The 21,471-nt window shown below is 36.2% G+C and overlaps 1 protein-coding gene across 7 annotated transcripts in view; it reads left to right on the top strand.

The window, feature by feature from the left end:
- Positions 1-21,471, top strand: part of GPC5 (glypican 5) — a 508,496-nt gene that overhangs the window by 259,906 nt on the left and 227,119 nt on the right. For 6 of the 7 annotated variants that reach the window (XM_032442041.2, XM_032442040.2, XM_032442039.2 and 3 more), the window contains exon 7: positions 6,654-6,816. In XM_032442041.2, the coding sequence (XP_032297932.2) occupies positions 6,654-6,816 (163 nt within the window). Of the gene's footprint in view, positions 1-6,653; positions 6,817-18,442; positions 18,825-21,471 lie in introns of those variants that run through there. The other variant, XM_032442042.2, reaches the window with a different exon arrangement.

Here is a 21,471-nt window from a genome sequence, read left to right as displayed (position 1 = left end):
TTTTTTTTTATTTTTATTTTTTTAACATGGACACCACCATTAGCTATTCATTTTCACCAGTAATAAACACGAACCTGCCTACAGCTTTTGTAAAAATCTTCCTGGCTGTCCAGAACATGGCCTGTCCTTCACCACTGCTGAACAGCACTGCTTAGTACTTCACTGTGCTCACATTCATTGTTAGGTCTCCATGAACTTTCGGCAAGTGTCAGTGAATGTCAGTGGTGCCATTGTTTCTGGATGGAGGAATTCAATTCCACCCCTTTGCTTCACATGCACTACCATGTCAAATGCCATTCTGTCAGACTACTCTTCTGCTGTCGTCTGTCACACAGCAGTGAAACGTAATGGCATAATGGCAGGTAAATTCAGCTTCTTCTGCGATACCACCAACACCTTTCCCTGATGTCATGGGCCAACACAATAAAGTAGGCATTGCTTTTGGAGCAGCCCTCATACATTTAGAAGCAGACCAAGGATCACAGTGTGCTGATTTATGTCCAAAGTATTTAGAATTACTTAAAACTAAATTTACTTTAGGCAGAGCTCTCTGAACTAAACTGAAACAGACACAGACTGAAGAATGTAAACTTTCACTGTTGCTGTAGCAAAAAGATAGAAAGTGGTTTGATGAGCTTTGTACACAGAGAGATACATATTTTTATTAAAACAAATAAAAGCCATATCTTTAGATATCAAATAAGTCCTAATGCTTGTTATCTTACTACCAGTCTACAGTGTGAGCTGGGCATCTACCTTATAAATATTTTTGTTAAGGATATCTTACATTACTGAAAATGGTACCCTGCAGAATATTCTGGCCCACAGAGGAATGAGTGGTTTTATAATTAGGCCAATAAAAAGAAATGTCAGCCTTTTAATCATTCAGGTTTTTAATGCTTAAGACAAGGGATAATCTTGAGCATATTCTTCTGGTTTGAAAGAGTTCAAGATAGTTATGTTCCTAGAAATAATTCTTCTAGATACTATTTGATTAAGTAAATTGGATTAATTGCCGATCTCCTTTAGGATTTCCTTCACTAGTTCTTTGATATGCTCATAAATGAAAGAGCAGAAATATTATGATTAAGCTTAATTCACATTGACTGCATCAGAGTATAATTAATAAAAATACTTTTTTGAAAAAAAAAAAAAAATAAAATTCATTTAAAAAACAGTGATTCCCCTGAAGGTAGACAATGTGTAAGATAAGTAGATGAGATGCTAGACATCTGTTGAAAGGTAAGCACTATCACATCTGTTGCAACAGTGTAAATGTTCAGATACCTTGTGTTTCAGTATATATCAGTCATGAATGATATCAGTTATAACCTTCTGCAAGAACAGGAAAGTCAATAAGAATCCAGTCTTCCACTTAAATCAGGTTTACTTGCATAGATTCACACATTTCTGAGAGTCAGAATGGACCATTTTCATTTATTAGTCTGGCATTTGGCCTTGAACCTCTGAATTAGTCTCTGCTTTAAGGTCTATCTGAGACAGAGTACGTAAATTTTTTTTGAAGTACCTGATGACAGATGTTAATAAATTATTTTGATATAGAACAGTCCTTGCTTGGTTTATTTGTATTGTATGTTAGTAATGTAGATCTGTTTGGTTAGATTTGAATGTATAAATCAAAGTTTTTGATTCATTTGCTATTTTGATGTTGATTAAAATATTTTTTTTTATTTTATTTTTTAATTTTTTTTTTTTTTTGTCTTTTAAGCTCTCCAAAAGAATACAATTATCCAATTCTATGGTTTCTTTTCTGAACAGTGGAAACAAGAACTGGATTTGGGAGTAATATAACATACCTAATCTGACTAGTATTCCTATTTCTCTCCTCAGAGATATCCCACTAAAACCTTGTCTAGAACACTAGTCTTGATAGTTCATAGTCTGCTGGCTATCCAGGACACCCACAATTATTTTACGGAGCAGAATATTTTATCTTCTAATATTCATGTAATACAATATTTAGACTTGCATATTTATTTCTGTCTGTATTTTATTATAGAATGTATTTAAAAATTCATTCTATTGCTTGTCTTACCAGCTGAGGTACCTTATAAGACAGTTTGTTGTTTCTCTTTGTCACTTAGTTATGTTGCATGTGTTTTTTGTAGGTTTATTTGCTCCGTTTGTGTTTTATATTGCTTTTCAGAAAGATCACTAAAGAAAATCCTAAATAATCTGGAAAAATTATCAATCCTCATAGGGCTATACAAGCAACATACACTCTTAGTGATAATTTTTCTAATTAGGCTTACACTTTAGTTTTGTATGGAAGCTTCAGAGACCTCTGTATATGCTTTTGTAGCTGCAGTTCTTTTTCCTTACTGAAATGTTATACAATACTAAGTCATAAGTATTGTATAACCATAAGTCCTTTATTACTACAATGTAACTTTTCTCAAGCAAACTCATACTTTCTTTCTAAAAGATTAAATTTTGCAAAACTTATTAATGCTGATGTATGGTATTAAAATCTTTTCCATAATTGCTGTTTATGTCAAAGAAAGCATTTCACTGGATGATCAGTGAAAATCCAAAGGGGCTTTTAGGCAAATGGACTGTTAAAGACCTAATTGTGAGGCCCGAATTCCCATTATGTAGTGGCAAGACCGGAGATAGATCTTCCCAGGGACAAAATAATTTGTTTGTGCATACATACCGCAATAGAGGTAAGAAACTGAAAATTCTCTGTGAAAATAAATGTCACCTGAAGATGACATGCTTTGGATGTCAAAAATCTTAGTTCAACAAACATTAGACAAAATTAAGGAAAAGATCTGGCAAATCTGGCCTGCAATAACAGTATCTACTGCAGTCTCAGAACACTGGATACACTCCCTTTGCCATGATCAGTCAAACTAATGTTGTCAATAATGTTGCTGATATTTTCATTAGAACTGAAAGACAATGATAAATGATCAAGGCCAAACTAGATTGTGACAGACATACGATAGAATAGAAAATCCTTTCGGACACTGAAAGGAAAGAGGTAATTTTACCCTGCGATACAAAGAGAAGAACATTTATTGTATTAATTTTTACTTAATAGAGTTAGCAGTATATAGCCATTAAACTTCTTCCTTATGCAGCTGGACAATTTAGTTAAGTATACACAACACAAAATGTCTACTCATAACCTGTGTTACTTTTCCTTCCAGACAGTAGTTTTACAAGATTTATCACACAACAAGGGCATTATGACTGGCTTTTAACTTTATTTCAATCAAGCTAGCTTTGAAGGAGTATGTGAACTGTATAAAGCTAATAAAGAATTTATATTAGAAATAAGCCGCGCTAGGTAGAGAACCACCACTGAGATTTGTGAATTTATATGGAGAGAATTCTTCTTCTTGTACAATTAAGAATACAGGAGAGCATAACAAAACCGAAATTAAAAAAATAGCTTGTTCACTTTTCACCTCTACTTTTTTTATAAGTACGGTGAAAAGTTTTGAAAAAGTGGAACTTTTTTTAACATATTGAATTTAGGGCAAGTTTCTGGATTTTCATATGTATAATTGTAGGTGAATAATGCATAAAAAGGGGAAAATTAAAAAACAAGACAAACAAACAACAACAACAACAACAAAAAAAAACAGGAATGAGAACCTAACAATATGGGTTGTAATTTAGAGAAGTGAAATTTAATGACCTCATTAAGGCAACATATTCTTAAGATACAAACGCAGAATGTAAAGAAGCATGTTCTCAGACTGAAAAACAAAGCAAAACAAAAACAAAACAAAAAAAAAAGCATATATAAAATGAATAATAGTGTGGAAGTTTTGGAAGCAAATCTGTGTTTCATGTGGTTTTTAGTCATACTTACACTGTATATATAGGGAGTATTGTATTATACAGATTGTTTTGTGGGGATGACATGTATCCCATGATCCTAAAGGATCTGGCTGATGTGGTTGCTGAGATTCTCTCCATCGTATTAGAAAAGTTGTGGCTATTGGATGAAGTCTCTGGGACTGGAAAAAAACATCCCTCACTCCAATTTACAAGAAAGGGAAAAAGGAGAACCCAGGGAACTACATGACAGTGAGTGTCGCATCTGTGCCTGAGAAGACCATGGATCAGATCCTTCTAGAAGACATGTTAAGGAATGTAAGGGATGAGCAGGTGGTCTGAGACACCCAGCGTGTTATTCCCAAGGGAAGGTTGTGCCTGACCAATCTGGTGGCTTTCTGTGATTGAGTGATGACACTGCTGGACAAAGTGTCAGTGATCAGTGTCACTTACTTGGACTTGAGCAAGGTCTTTGACATGGTCCCCCACCACATCCTTATACCTAAATTGGAGAGATACAGATTTTAGGGGCTGGACTATCTGGTGGATAAGGTGGATAGTTGGAAAGCAATAGACAGAAGGTTGTGTTGAATGGCACTATATCCAGGTGGAGGCCAGTGCCAAGACAGAGGGCTGTCTTGGGACCAGTGCTCTTCCACATCTTCATCAGTGACATCAAGGGTGGGCTTGAGTGCACTTTGCCAATGACACTAAGCTGAGTGGTGCGGTTGATAGATTAGAAGGAAGGGAAACCATCCAGAGGGACCTTAAACTGAAAAGGTGGGTCTGTGTGAAATTCATGAGGTTCAACATGCACTTGGGTCAGAGTAATCTCAGATACATATGCAGACTGGAAGAATTCCTTGAGAGTAAACCCTGCTGAGAAGGACCCGGGGGCCCTTTTGGATGAAAAACTGAACACAAGCCAGCATTGTAATCTTGCATCTCAGTTGGCCAATGGTCTGGGGCCCCCAGTACAGGAAAGAACGTTTAGATTGGATGTCAGGGGGAAGTTCTCAGAGATAGTGGTGAGGTGTTGGAACAGGCTGTTCAGAGTGTTGTGGATGATCCATCCCTGGAGGTATTCAAGACCAGGTTGGATGGAGCCCTGAGAAATCTGGTCTAGTACCAGATCTGGAGATTGGTGGCCTAGCTGGTGATGGGGGTGTTGAAACTTGATGATCCTTGAGTTCCCTTCCAACCCAGGCCATTCTGTGGTTCTATGATTCTGTGATTCTATGATCCTATGATACTTGGTGTAATTAATTAGACTGTCTGTTTTGTCTCCTTATGTACAATTTTGACACAATATTTTCATGAATTACATAGCGAACAGAGCAGCATTTCCTCTTAGATATATCCTGCAGGTAAAGTATAACAACATCCAACAAAGCTTTTGAATCAGAGGTGCTGCATAATTTAGTGCTGGTGTTTAAGTGGTGGATGGCATTCTTCGCTGTTCATATATTGTGCTGCAAGTAGCTTTTATAGAGCTACTGATATTTATCTGTGTGATGTCTTAGAAATGTCTAAAATATTTTTCCTGGTCTTTGTACATCACTTAACAGATTAGGTAGTCTAGGAAATTACTCGCTGCATAAGTAAACTATTCTCTTTAAAAACACAAATCTTACTTGAACAATAAAACAACCAAATATTTGAAGGTCTAAAACAAGTGTGTTTCAGACTTACCACACTGCATTAAAAAATCTGAGCCAGCAAGTCTAGACCAGTGCAAATCAGTCTTCCTGAAAGAAAGGGCAATGCATGAGACTGCACTAGCTGCATTTTCACTAGATGTAGTTATGATCACTCACAAGAATAGATTTATACAGACATCATGATATTTATTTGTATCTGCAATATAAAGTAAACTGAATCTGAATAGGGAATAAGGAAGACAGTATGCATGCATGACAGTTCTACAACTTAATATTTAAAAATCTGTGTGGCAGCATTTGTGCATTTGATAATGAAAAACAAATGAATATTATTCAAATTATTGCCCGGTTCTGCTTAACAGAATGAAGGAGTGAGTCAAACTTGAAATCTATGCTTCTGACCTTCTGTCTTGTATGCCATTATTGGCCATGCTTATACTAAAAAATAAGAAGGAACAAGAGAACAAGTTTGTCTACTAGATCTAAAGCACTTACACTGCCTAACACAGTGTTAGCTATCCCTTTGATTTACTTTGGGTCACCCTTGTTAGCTCTACTAAAACAATGCCTAAATGTGATCTGGGAAACAGTAATCTCCAGGACAATATCCCAGCACATCTGTTTTATTCAGTTTATACCAGATTCCCATGTAACACACTGAATAGATGCAACCTGGACGTTTTGTATGTAACAGAAATATGCCAATATACAAAGCACAGCTCTTGTGTTAGTCCAGATATTTTGAACTGAAAATTCTACACAAGATATTAATTGTATTTTAAGACCATGTGGACACCATATGGGTCTGGAATGGATGCAAGTCCAGTTGCTATTTAGCATGGATGCTGTCTCTCTCCTCAAAATGATTCCAGACTGAAAGCATGAAGGACAAGATGATTGGCCTCCTGGCTAGGGTTTAATGACCAATCTCTTATTTAGCAGTATAGAAGAAATACAAACAGAAATGTTACATATGTTTTTAAATAATAAATGAAGAATGGACATCTTTTAAATCTGACTGTAAAACTGGAGGAGAAAAAAGTCAGTATTACCTTTCTTTGGATCCTGTATTTTTCTTTTAAAATCAAAACCATATTAGAGAAAGAGATATTAAATTTTGGATGTTCTCTGAAGTTCTTCATCTGTACTGCTAACTTGCATGCCATGTCTTGTCCTCAGCTGCTGCGGGGCAAATCATTTCCTAAATATGATAATTGGGATCTACGGCAAACAGGCAGTGGTGGAAGTGTGGATGAACAGATCAGTGGAGACTGCGATGATGAAGATGGTTGTGGAGGATCAGGAAGTGGAGAAGTAAAAAGAGTCCTGAAAATTACAGACTGTAAGTCCATGATTCCATTTCCTTCATACATTCAAGAGTGAAATTATCATATGTTCCACTAGGAAACACCATTGAATTATTTTGGAAAAAATGTGCAGAAGTTGTCTACATAATGTTTCCAAGGTATACTGGAATAGGACTGTAATTATAAGACTTCTCTGAGGATGGTATGAAGATAAGTGTCAGTTCCATCACAGCATATGTTAGTGCCTAGACCTCATTACATTATTTCAGTTAATTAGTAGGCCTTATAATAATATTGCCCTCTGACCTACTGACTTAACAGGAGAGGTAATACTTGGCAGTCTAGCACAGAAGTTGTTTCTGATAATTAAAGGAGCTAATGTAATGGAACTGTGCTGAAAGTTAAGATTTTGTCATGGTAGATGTATCTCAGAGAGAACTACTTGAGTCAAACTATTCAATATTTATAATTTTACATTAGGAATAAAAATGAAAACATTAAATTACAAATATAACCACTATTTAAACTGGTGGAATTTTCTCAGTTTCATATGACTGGTACTAAGTCCAAGCTAAGTCAGATCTTGAACTCCTGGCTGCCTATGTTGCTTGCTGCATTCTTTGTCCTCTGTGAAGTACAATTGAATATCAAACATAGCCAACAGGCTGACATGAGTATGTTTATCCTCAGTGATGGTTTGTTAGTTCTTATGGTTTTTGTTCATCACAGTGTTGGTTTGTGCTGTTTTGTTGTTGTTGTTGTTTGCTTGTTTGTTTGTTTGTTTTAATTGCCAGTAATGTCTGACTACTATATTTAGATATGGTGTGTGTTTGATCACATTAGTAGCAGAGGACTAATGAAACTGAATTTCTGGTGCAGAAATTTATATCGGAAATCCTGAAGATACTGATATACAGAGAGAAAACAAAACAAAACAAAACAAAACAAAACAAAACAAAACAAAACAAAACAAAACAACCAAAAAACACATTAGCTTTGTGAAGAAGATGAAGATACTAGATTTGTTCAAATAAAAACCTTCATGAATGCAGATATTATTTTGTTTCTTCTGGTGCATGGCAGATTTTTCAAGTACAACTGCTTCTGTCCATTATGAAGTGCTAGTTTATCAGTCTAACATAACCGTATTATTAAAGTGAAAAGCAGAATGCAGTTGCAGTAATCTCAGACAGGTAGAAACACAATGGGCTGAATTGGGCATTGCTCACATAGCAATTTAGAAATCCTGAAAAGAAAAATAATGTTAGAAATAATGTTAGAATTACATAATGAACTTATTGTGGAAACGAGAAGATTACCTTCACTTTACCTTTAATCTTTCGATACGTGCAGGCATGGTTTAATCTTTTCTTTACCAAAAATTATTTTCACAGTCTTTCACTTCTTGTCAGTTTTTCATAATCAGTCAGGAAAGGAACGGAGATTACTGCCTATTTTGTATTACACTAGAATCTGGGGCTCTTGTCCAAAGCCAAATCTCTGTTTTGTTATTTAGTCTAATGAATTTCACCAAGGGTATCCTATTTCCAATAAGTTTATGATCTAAATTAATAACTAAAATAAATAAGCAAAATAAATCTAAATAAGTTGATAAAGTATGATATGGAAATACCCATACTAAAGGCATTGCTTTGCATAAAAATAAAAACATATTAAGAGTACACATACCTTTTCTAATTTCTCGTCACAGTCTTCTAAACATGTGTATAGTCCTCAGACTCAGAAATAACAGAGAGGAAGGGAAGATACATTTTTGCTAAGATAAAACTAGCAATTTTAATTGAATATATAGCCACTGAAGTTCAGGACAACTTTTTTCTCCACTCAGTGCTACAGATATAGGAAGTGTTTTCACTCAGTTTTGGAGACAAATGTGTGGTGACAGGCTTTAGGCTCTGGGGGACCAATGGAGAGATTTGTTATTTATGACTCAGAAATTATTACCCTAGCAGTATACTATTGCTTAAAATATGTTGTATTCTTAAAAATTCTAGTTTTCATATTGAATGGTCAATTATTCTATTACATTCAGTATTTCAGAGCCCTACAGTTTTTCTGACTGTTTTGTCCTTTTTAAGTTGCTTTAAAACATAGCAAATTCATGCAGTCTTTTGGAGGAGTGGTACTACAAAGGATAGTGTACTTTAAATGTATAAAATAAACACTTGTATAAAGTCTTGACACTGTGCAATTTTTATTCTACTCTAATCATATGTCCTAGTTCAAGGCTCACATATTTAACACTATCTTGAGGGTCTTTATACAAGAAAATCTTGACTTTTCCTGTATTTGATTTTTAGCTTACCATATATTTTCTCTGTCTGAAGAAAAATATTTCTCAAAAATACTTGATTTTAGTTAATCTGTGGATTATTAATTTCTTATTAAAAAAGGGTAAAGGGGGCAAAATGAGTGTCTCTGGGGTTGAGCGGGTAGTTCAAGGCCTTGTATCAAACTCGATGGGCAAAGAGGTTGGAATACAAAAGGATGGAGTAGGGAAGAGGGATGTTGCTTTTCTAGGGGATCCTATATCCTCTAAGTGCCTTTATACCAATGCACGCAGCCTGGGTAACAAGCAGGAGGAATTGGAAACCATGTTGCACTTGGGATGTTATGACCTTGTTGCTATCACTGAAACATTTTGGGATGACTCCCATAACTGGAATACCATCATTGAAGGGTATTGGCTCTTCAGAAGGGATAGGCAAGGTAAGAAGGGTGGGGGAATTGCCCTGTGTGTCAAAGAGTGGATAGACTGAGAAGAGCTGTGTCTGAGGAACAGCCACGATGAGGTCGTGAGCTTGTGGGTAAAAATCAAGGATCGGTCAAGTAAAGGGCATCTAGTGGTTGGGGTCTGCTACAGACCATCTGATCAGGGGGAGTCTGTTGATGAAGCCTTTTTGCTCCAGCTGCAGGAGATGTCCTGCACGTGGGCTTTTGTCCTGATGGGGGATTTCAATCACCTGGATATCTGCTGGGATAGTGGCATGGTGGGTGGCAGGCAGTCCAGGAGATTCCTGGAGTCTGTCAAGGGCAACTTCCTGGTCCAAGTAATAGATGGACTGACCCGAGGTGAAGCCCTACTGGACCTGGTCCTCACAAATGTGGAGAAGAGCTTTAGAGAGGTTAAGATTGGAGGCAGCCTGGGCTATAGTGGCAATGCCTTGGTGGAGTTTTTTTTTTTTTTTCTGGAGGAATGCGGGCCTGGCAAAAAGCAGAGCTAGGACCCTGTGCTTTGGGAGAACAAAATTCTGGGTACTCAAGGAACTGCTGAGTGGGATTCCCTGGGAAACTGTCCTTAAGGGCATAAGTGCAGAACAGCACTGGCAGCTCTTTAAAGACACCGTTTTGAGAGTGCAAAGGCCCTCCATTCCCCAGCAAAAGAAGTCGAGCAGGGGAGGTAGGTGACCATTGTGGCTGTGCAAGGACCTGCAGCTTAACTGAGGGAAAAGAGGAACATGTACAGGAAGTGAAATCATGGTTGTATAGCCTTGGAGTAATTCAGGGCTGTTATCTGTGTGTGCAGACATAGGATTAGGAAAGCCAAGGTACAGATGGAGTTGAACTTGGTGAGGGATGTGAAAGGTAACAAGGAGGGGTTCTACAGTTACATTGGCAGGAGGAGACAGGCCAAGGAGAGTGTTCCCCCTCTGAGGGGGAAACTGGTCAGGAACCTGAGCAGTAACTGTAATGGTGGAACAAGTCCGAGCTCTCCTCATGAAACTGAATGTGTGTAAGTTCATGGGACCAAATGATATCCATCCTAGTGTTCTGAAAGAGATGTCTGATGTGGTTGCTGAGCCGCTTTCCATCATATTTGAAAAATCCTGGCTGTCTGGTGAAGTTCCCGAGGACTGGTAAAAGGGAAATATTACTCCCATTTTTAAGAAAGGGAGAAAGGAAGACCCGGGGAACTACAGATCTATGAGCCACATCTCTGTGCCTGGGAAGATCGTGGAGCAGATCCTCCTAGAAGCTATGCTAAGGCACATAGGAGACATAGAGGTGATTTGAGACAGCCAGCATGATTTCACCAAAGGCAGATCTTGCCTGATCAACCAGGTGGCCTTCTATGATGGATTCATGGCTTTTTTGGATGTGGGAAGGGCGATGGATGTCATCTACCTGGACTTCTGCAAAGCCTCTGATGTGGTCCCTCACCACATCTTTCTCTCTAAACTGGAGAGGTGTGGATTTGAAGGATGGACTGTGTGATGGATTAGGAACTGGCTGGCTGGACCCAACCAAAGGGTTGTGGTCAGTGGTTCCGTGTCAGGGTGGAGGCCGGTCATGAACAGTGTCCCTCAGAAGTCAGTCTTGGGACTGGTACTTTTTGACGTCTTCATCAATGACATAGACAATGGCATCAAGTGCACCTTTAGCAAGTTTGCAGATGACACCCAGCTGAGTGGTGCCATTGATACACTTGAAGGAAGGGAAGCCATTCAGAGAAACCTGGACAGGCTGAAGAAATAGGCCTGTGTAAACATGCAAAATAACAAATCATGAGATCAGGTAGAACTGGAAGAAAGTGCAGTAGCAGCAATGATCATATTATCTCTTATTTGTACAGCTGTTTTCTTTCCATTGCTTCATCAACCTTCCTGTCCTAAAATTTTAGGACCTGAACAGTTACTGTTCATTGAACAAAATAATTAGACTGAATACAAATCTTAGCTAGACTACAATACATTATTTTGTTAAGGTAGTGTTCATTCAAAATGCTTGACTGGGACACAAGAAAAGACTATTTTAGGCAGCAAAGGTAGATTTGACAAAATGACTGCATTTATCTCGATCTGTGCTTATTATAAATCAATTGTCAGTCATTAGGTATGTAGGATTTAAATAAATCATCACTAAACTAGGCTGAGATAGATTCACTGTATAATTTGAATACAAAGAATGAGGATTTACAGCCTGAAGTAGAAATCATGTACAACCCCACAGAGTGCCAAACGTGAAATGAAAACTCTGGATTAAATATCCAATCCATATTCTAACTTTAAAACATAATCAAAAAATCTATATTTTGACTCACTTGATTACAAATTTAAGAATATATATACGCAAATAAAATAAACAGTGTGATCAGTATTTGTTGTTTTAATGACATGACTGTTGGAGAATGGTAGTTTATAAGACTGAAAGATTTAAAATGATGTCAAGTAACATAGCTGCTTCTGTATTCTCTGGTCAGTTTGTTTTGCTATTTCTACTCATTTACACCAACATCAGCTCTAAAAGTAGAGCAGTAATGTGTACAAATTCATTATGGAAGCGGTGTAATGAAGGGCTTCTCAGTAGATTTCTGTCATCTCCAACTGGCTTAGAATTCAAAGTTTATGACTAGTGATACCCACCAGATAGTAAAAGCAATAAAATCTCTGTTATGATGTTTAACATTTGTTATATTGTTTTACAGTCTAATATGCATTTGATATTACCTAAGTAAAGAAAAAAAAATCTTTTATGTCTAAGTAGGATTTCAGGTGTTTTTTTTTTTTGTTTGTACACAACAGTATTTCTAATCTCCTATTTTTTGTGTGAAGTGATCTTACTTGGATTTCTTTGGCAAGACTATGTCACTTCACTGCTTATATGTCTGTTCTATTGAGAACATCTCAATCTTATTTTAAAATAGTATAAAAAATAGAAGAAAAAATAGAAAAAATAAGTATTTTTTCATAATACAAAATGTTGACAATTACTCTCTCTTTTGACAGATTTCTTTGTAACCTGTGCACAAAATTTAACTTATAATAATTGCAACAACAGTGCTGTGGATCATCTTTTTTTTTTTTTTTACACAAGCAAGATTTTTTGTTTGTTTTGTATTTCTTTGTTTATTTTTCCTAAAAATAATATATTGTAGTGAGAGAAATAAGCAAGACCTAGTTCTATATATTTGCAAAAAGATTGTTATTATCAAGCAAAAATATTGCAGGCTTCATAAAAAGCATGAATCTACACTAAAATACTCATAACCTACATTCTCTCAAGCAATGTATCTGCAGAGCAGCAACTAAGATTCCCTTGTCTCCTGTTTTACTAGAGGGATGTGGCTAGCAGTCTGTAATTCAAATTTGGCCTACAAATTTGTTACCTGTTTTCTAGAACCATACTGTGGTATGAATACTCTTTTGTATGTTCTGGGAATAAATGCAGGGAGAAAGCATACTCTGTTCCTGGATCCTCTTGAAAGGATTCCCCTCTAGATCAGACTCCTAACTGTATCCTAGAAATATTCTAAATTTTGCAAATCATTTCAAAGGCCCATTTCAGTATGTGGTGAATAGTTCACTGGTGTACTTTAGCTATAGTAACTGTGTCTTTTGCAACAACAGTTAGTTCACATGAAAACCTGTATTGTGGATGACTACATTTAAGTAACTGATTCTGAACATAAGTTCTACTTTTTTTGTTTTCAGAGGTGGTTTAAGTAGAACACGGTGCCAAATGTTGTCCAGAAACAATGAGATCGTATGTTAAACATAAGCTGTTTTTCTTAATCAGAAGCCTATGATCAAATTCAGTTTAGGACCTGTGGATGTGATTAAAGAAGGAAAAATCTCCTGCTTCATTGTAATTTACCCAGTTGGAGGCACAGAAGGTTTATGCTGCAGCTCAATAGACAAAGTCTTCGTTAAAAGTATCCTTTGTGGTACCATATAGTCACTAGTATTTTTTTATGTCAAATCCATTAGTCTCTGAAACATGTATCTTTTCTCCCATTTGGCTTCCTTTCTCAAATATATATTGTATACAGTCATCCCTAGGTAACTGCTTTTATTGCACAGTCTTAAAGTAAGGGCTCCCTGAATAGCTGGTACATTTCTCATTTAGACATATGATTTGAACTTATGAATGCTGTGATCATTGACAGACCATATGTAATTTTGTGCCGGGCTTCAGGGTAGGGCACAAAGCCCTTGTTTTTATTTTATTTTCAATAATGCCCTAAGCATTGTGGACATGAGTCAATCAAAGACATTATAATTGGCTGTCAGAGAAAGTCCCTAGTAACTAGAAAAAGGGAAATGTCACTACCATTTTTTTAAGAAAAGGAGAAAGGAAGGCCTGGGAAACTACAGGGGTATAAGCCTCACCTCTGTGTCCCTCAGTGGCATAGACTGTGGGTTTAAGTATACTTTCAGTAAGTTTGCTGATGACATCAAGCTTTGTGATACAATTGACACAACAGAAGGAAGAAATATAGATGGAACTGGGCAGGCACATATGAACATAATGAGGTTCATCAAGGACAAGTGAGAAGTGTGAACAGGCTGGGAGAAGAACTTTTTGAGAGCAGCTCTGCAGAGAAGGCCTTGTAAATCCTGATGGGTGAGAAGCCAAACATAAACTATCAATGTGAGCTTGCAGCCCAGAAGGCCAGTGTTATCCTGGGCTGCACCAAAAGAAGGGTGGCCAGCAGGGAGAAGGAAGTGATTGTTCCCATTTATTCTTCCCCATCTGGAATACTGTGTTCAGTTCTGGGGCCCACAGCATGAGAAAGACGTAGCATTGTTGGAGTGGGTCCAGAAGTCATGAAGATGATCAGAGAACCGCAGCACCTCTCATATGAAGAGAGGCAGAAGGAGATGTGCTTGCTCAGCCTGGAGAAGAGAAGGCTCTGGGGAGACCTCATTGTGGCATTCCCATACTTAAAAGGAACTTCTAGTCAGAAAAGAGACTGACTTTTTACATGATGTATTAATGATAGAAGGGGTAACTGCTTTTAGCTAAGAGAGGAAATTTAGATTAGATGTTAGAGGAAAATTTTCCACTCAGAGAGTGGTGAGGCACTGGAACAAGTTGTCGAGAGAAGCTGTGTGTGCAGCATCCCTAGAGGTGTTCAGGGTTAGATTCGATCAGCAACCTGAACTAGTGCCTGATTCAGTGGCTGGTAACCCTGCCCAGGGTTGGAACTAGATGACCTTTAAGGTCCCTTCCAACCCAAGGTATTCTATGATTCTATAACTCTATGATAATTCAGGGCCAAAATATGTTGAGATCCGAACTAGAGGAGCAAAACTTTAACCTAAATAAATAAATAAATAAATAAATAAAGTGGTAGGGATGAAACTAGAGGAGTTTCATCCTTAGAAACTGGAGCTGAAGAAAGGAATCTTTTTGACAAACAAATCTGATTGGGATATCTGAATGGGAATAAGTATAAATAGAGAAGGATGGGTGAAAAATAGGCAGAACTTTCCTTGTTCAGTACCTTTATTGTGTCTGTTCCATCATTTTTCTGTGACTCTTCAGTGCGTTTATAGGTTTGGGTAGAAATGTATTTAAGACTCCAGTTCCAAGAAAAGGATGACTCTTGTGAGCAGCTTTTGGTTGTGAGAAACACAGTATATGACACACAGGTGGCAGTGACAAGGAAAGCTTAATACCCTTAAGAGTGTTTTACTTATTGCAACAGTGACATTTGGAAAATATGTTAGTATTTAGACAAAAAGGAGACATCTGGCTATTAAAAATTACTATTTCTGAAATACCAGGAAGTAAAATCTGTACATGACAGCTGTTTTTAAAGCCAGAAACTACCCGTGAGCTAAATAATTGTAAAATAATCACTTTGTTCATATTGTATGGATAGCTTACATAGACAAATTCAGTCATTAGAAAAAAATGGAAGAATTATTAATTAGGGTGAAGGTTTCCCAATAAAATTGTTCAGTGAAAGCTAATTATAGACAAAAATATGGATCATACATTTTGATTTGCAGAACGACTTGAGATTTATTAAAACATGTATTGTTAGTTAAATGTTGCCTAGTTAATAGGGCACATTAGGGAATTTGCATTCAATGATTAAACATGCATGCTCATATATTTCAATGGATACAGTGAGAAGCATTAATAGTTTTCTAGTTTATGTTGTCCTTCTAAGGCTTAGACATACAGTACACTCAGGCAAACCTCAGTCCTCAGTTCTTGAGTTGTCTCCCTATTTTCCCTGAGTGTTGCTTGGGGGCTGGGAAATGAGGGAGTATAATCCGATCATAAACGATGAGCCAACTGGGACCATCTGTGTTCTGTACCTTATCTCACAGAAGAGCCCCACAGCCCCCTGTAGTCATTCCTTGCTAAATCAACCCAGCACAGTAGCACCAGTCACTGGTGTGTCAGGTACAGCTTTAGGCTCTTCTAGTATTATCAAGGTTTATTAATTTATGAATTGCTTATGGAAGTGGGACCAAACTGGTTAAGAAGCACTCAGTTCATCACTGCATTCATAACCTGCTTAATCCAGGCACAATTATGAGCCTGCACTCTGGATGGCCACTTGGAGCTGAATGCAAGTATTCACAGTTCATAAAAGGCAAATTTTGAATGTTTGGTAGGTTGGATGAAAAAACTTTTTTTTTTTTTTTTTTTTCCCCCCACAGGGATAACAGTCTACAGTAAGTGTATTGGTGAATGAGTGCTCATTTTAATAAATTTTTAATTGGAGATAACAGTTTGCTTCTAGATAAGCTCCTTTTCTATGCAAAGTACTTTTGATATATTCAGGACTAGTTATTTTGAGACACTCACCAGTGGTTCCCAGTAGTTTAACATTGTTAAATGTGGTCCCATAATTGATATCTGTTTTAACAGCTTCCTCAGAAAAGGGAACAATTCAAAAGACTCTGGAAATGCTTGGTGACATCCAATAACGTACTGAGGAGCAGTGACCCAGAATTGAGCTGCCAGTGATTTTATTTTAAAACTCTTGTGACTAAGGAAGTCGTTTTGTTGGCTTCTCAGGATTCACCTGTTACTGGGATATACTGAGCAAGATCTATGATGTAGTGTCACAGTATATGCCATATCAAAGGAAAATATACACAGTTAAAGGAATTGTGATTAATCCTCTGAACTAAGTAACATTTTATGAAGCTATAAAGTACTGTTCTTGTAAAAGATCAAATGGAATGTCTAGTTCTTACCAATTTTCATTTCCTTTCCAATTCATTACTGTGTTCAGTTTTGATCTCTCACTGCAAGAAAGACATTGAGGCCCTGGAATGTGTTCAGAGGAGGGCCATGAAGCTGGTGAGGGGTCTGGAGCACAGACCTTATGGGAAGTGTCTGAGAGAGCTGGGATTGTTCAGCCTGGAGAAGAGGAGGCTCAGGGGAGACCTTATTGCTCTCTATAACTTCCTGAAGGAAGGTTGTAGTGAGCTGGGGGTTGGCCTCTTCTCTCGTGTAATCAGCGATAGAACTAGAGGCAATAGTTACAAGCTGCGCCAGGGGAGATTCAGTCTGGACATTAGGAAATATTACTTTTCCGAAAGGGTGGTGAGGCACTGGAATGCACTGCCCAGGGAGGTGGTGGAGTCGCTGACCATGGGGGTGTTCAAGAAATGTTTGGATGTTTTGTTGAGGGATAAGATTTAGCTGGGAAGTATTGGTAATGGTTGGACTGGATGATCTTCTAGGTCTTTCCAACCTTTCTGTGATAAACATTAATTTATTTTACTATCCACCAGTTTCTAGAAAATGTAAGTCATAACATATAAAAGAGAGTTTTGGAGAAATGCATTAAGAATAATCAGTTTGGTGGGATTTTTTTGGTAAAGCTAACTGTTGCCTTTTTCCCTCCTTTCTTCTTTCTCTTGTTTTTTCCTGATCTACTACCATTTCTCATTTTATGTCAAATGATACAATTGTAAGCAATTATGTTGAATAGTAATAGCTCTAGAAGCAGTTTATTTACCAGATCACTGGATTTTAATTTCTCCTCATTCATTATTACTTCAACTGGTGTAAAAACAAGAATTGAAGAAGAACCACAGTTTTTTTCTGTTTGTTTGTTTGTTTGGTTTTTTTTGGGTTTTTTTTTTGTTTTTTTTTTTTAATTTCATTTCTGTAAGCTTTTTTCATCATGTATATTTTTAGTGGAAAAAAATATTTCACAGCAAGGTGATTATTCATTCTATGAATACCAGAAGATGCCACTGAAGCATTCACTGACAAACAGGAAAGACTGATGGCAGTGGAGAGATGTATATTTTATCAGGTGCAGCACCTGATTGATTGCTCTTGGTCAGGTATTTTTGAGAGTATACTAAAAGTAAAGGCTCTTAATTTTGTTGAAGAAATAGATTCTGCAATATTTTTTTATGTTTTGAAAAGAGAAAAAAACTGTGAATGAATAAAAGCATCTAGAGAGCAAAAATTAAAAGAAACAATAATTTTTTTTAATATTATTTCATTTGCCTAAACCCTAGTATTTGCTTTTTCGTGAACAATGCTGTGTAGCCAATGTTGAAGAGCCCATGCTTTGTCTCCAAAGGGCTTTAGAAGAAAGGATTTCCCTTCTATGTAACAAATTGTATAAAAGGGAAAAAAAGAAAAAATAGAAAAAAAAAAAAAAGCAACTCTCCATAGGTTACTATTTCATTTTCTTCTTCATCCAGTTAATCACAGAGAGGTTTAATATCATCTGTCTGCTGCAGTGTGTCGTAGTTCATTTTTTAAAAAATCCTTTTTCAAATAAAAAGCAGGTAGTGTGCAGTCCATCAGTAACTTCAGAAACTAGGATTTTCCCCAGGTGATAAAGAAAGAGGCCAGCCAAAAGAATACATCCCCAGAAGATCTAGCTAAAAAGATACCTTCAGATTTTATTTTATTTTATTTTAGGAACAATTTGAATATGCTATGTCTTGGAAGGAATGCAGATTGCTGGTGACAGGGGAGAAGGGGGAGTGAGATCATGATGGAGTCCCACTAAATAGTAAAAAATCTCAAATCAATCATCTGTAAAGAAATATGGTAAGAGGAGAAAGCTTCTTTACAATAATGTCCTTTGAAAAAGCTCTCTATTAGTGAAATGTTTGTTCTAAGATGTGAAGCGTATTTAAGAAAGCAAGCTAATATATTTACAGTGTGTGAACATATGTTTTCTAGTGTGAGATTCCCATTCGCTAATAAATGCCATCAAATAGCTAACCAGCATTCATTCTAACTATGCAAGGCCTTCTACTATGAAATGTTTAAATGTTTAAAACACAATGGGGAAAAATATATCATAAGCGACGAGCAGTGCAAATTCCATGTCATATTAAGGTTTACCAGGGAAAAATATTTCCTTTTCACTCATTGCATATAGAATTCATATATTGAGTTTTAGCAGGTTTATTAGTTGAAGATCAGAGCTGATTATGCTTTTGCCTACAAGTAGGCATAAATTAACTCAAGTGGATTTGTGTTAAAGAAAAAGAGGTGGGTTTTTTTGTTTTTTTTTTTGTTTTTTTTTTTTTTGTTTTTTTTTGTTTTTTAAGTCAAAAGCAATAAGTTTCCATGTCCAGCACATCTATTCAGACTGTTAAGTATGCTAGGTTACTTAGTTGCTAGAAATACCTTTAATCTCTTTACCCTGTGAGTAATGGAATTTCTCATCGGAATTTATGTTACTATGTGGAATGACAGGATGGTCTCTGTTCACTGTTGTCCTGGTTTCAGCTGGGATGGAACTGATTTCCTTCATAGTTTCTGGTTTGATTTCTTTCATAGCACTTGGTGTTTTAGCTTTAGGAGAAAAATAATCTTGATAACACTCCAGTGTTTTAGTTGCTGCTGAGCAATGCTGCGTGGACATAAATATCAGTGAAATACAAATATAAAATAAAATATTCTTATACTAAATATTTCTCATTCCGGTGACTTGAATGCACTTAAAAATTGGTCTAGTAATAGGAAATAGCCTGATATAATGGCAATTCAATGGGTGGGGCACTCTTCTTAGACTCAGCATAAATCTGTTATATTGCAGTTATTCATGGAGACTTTTTGTTCTGCTTACAGTCATTGTAACTCTGTCTTTTGTGTTAACACTTCATAGTGTCTCATCCTTGTATTATTTATTTATTCATTAATTTTGGTGAATATTAAGCACACACTGAATCAGAGGCTATAAAACACAGTTTCATTGTTAAATAAAATTTACATAATTAAAGGGCAAAATTGTGTCTTAAATGTACCAACAGCATTTCTTTTCCTTGAACAAAATCTCTTTAGTTTTTGGCAAAGATGATTAAACAAATAGCCCATCTGTTGCAAACTTAAAGTCCTCTTGTCTGTAATAACAACTGTGTTTGGAAAACTGCATTTAGTACAAAAATCTATCTCTGTAAATAAGAGTGGATTTAGAAGTGCAATAAAAACTGAAAGAAATTATGATGCTAGTGAACACTTAACACTATTTCTACCACAATATATTTCTTCCATATTTACTGCTGCAAAGCAACCAAAGGGATGTGGTTACCCCACTCTACACTGCAGTGGTGTAGCTTCTCTTCAAGCAGTGTGTAGTAATGAACAATATATAAGGCAGACATAAGTACAGTGTCCAAAGCAGGGGGAACAAAGAAAATGGAGAAGGGTCCAGAGGGCAAGATATATGAGAGGCAGCTAAAGCCACACTTGTAATTGTCTCAGATTCTATTATAGGTAGTTTTCTATTTTCTGTGTAACATCTACCAGGATTCTTTTCAAAATTTCATTGTTGGACAAAGATTTAGCTTGAAGTTGAAATGGGCTTATGAAATTTTTGAAATATTTACCGAACTCTGAAAGAACCAGTAACTTGGAAAGAAATCAGAACATTGTCAGCGTATATGAAACTCTACTTTTTCATAAGGAACATGTATTTTTGAATAAAATATAAATAGATGTACTGTCCTTTAAGCATGGGTCAATTATTTGTCACTGAAATACTGTTCTTATTTATGACTTTTCCATTCCTGCATTTTTTTTTGTTTTTGTTTTTGTTTTTTTTATTTATTGATTAAATGGTAAGAAAATCTTGTAGAACTTGAAATAACAGAAAATAGATATACAGACTTGATCATCATGTAAAAGCCGTTCCAGAAACATTTTTTAAATAAATCAATGCAGTGCAGTAGCATAGAGCTCACAAATCAGAAAATAGTCTACAACAAGCCACAGATGGAGAGGATTCAAATATGTGGTGGTTAAATATGACCAATCAGAAAGAAATTATAGTTAAAAATATGATTTTTCATATCACTCAAAGGTATAGAATCTATATTAAACTATTTCTAAATTCTTTTCTGAATCAATTTTATCAATTGGAAAACATCATTAGAAAACCTGAAACTGTCTTTATTTTATTTTGGTGGATTCAAGAATGAATTTCATTTTCAAAAAATAACTCACACACTTTAACCACTATTCTCTTGAATTGAATCTCTTTTAAGGAAAGCTCAGGTTGCTGTGTTTCTAAAGGGAAAACTTGTACAGGCCATATCCTCAAATATAATTATGTAACTAGAAGGTATTCACTGTTTAGGAATAGTGCCCAAATGATTTCTAAAATTTAGTTTATTCTATAAATTAACGTGTATTGCATAGCAAAATAATAGAAAACACTGGAAATCTATTTCAGTTGAACCAGATGAAACTAATAAATATTTAAGATTCTGAGTATGCAGATTGACTGATAAACAGAAATAATGTGTCTGTAAGGTAAAATAACGTGACATTTCAATCTGCTTTTGTTTTGTTTTGTTTTTGTTTTAAGCAATAGTTTGTATTTATTTGGCTAAATTATGATTGTGGCTGTGCTTGCAAAAGTTCTCATTATTAACACTTACATAGTCCTTTCAGAACTCACTGTTTACATAAACTTTAAGCACGACACTGGATAG

The sequence above is a fragment of the Coturnix japonica genome, chromosome 1 (assembly GCF_054131305.1).
Source record: "Coturnix japonica strain WE chromosome 1, WE-NBRP24, whole genome shotgun sequence".
NCBI classification, from domain to species: Eukaryota; Metazoa; Chordata; class Aves; order Galliformes; family Phasianidae; genus Coturnix; species Coturnix japonica.
Note: the sequence above shows the minus strand (reverse complement) of the source record. Positions and strands in the feature narration are given on the sequence as shown.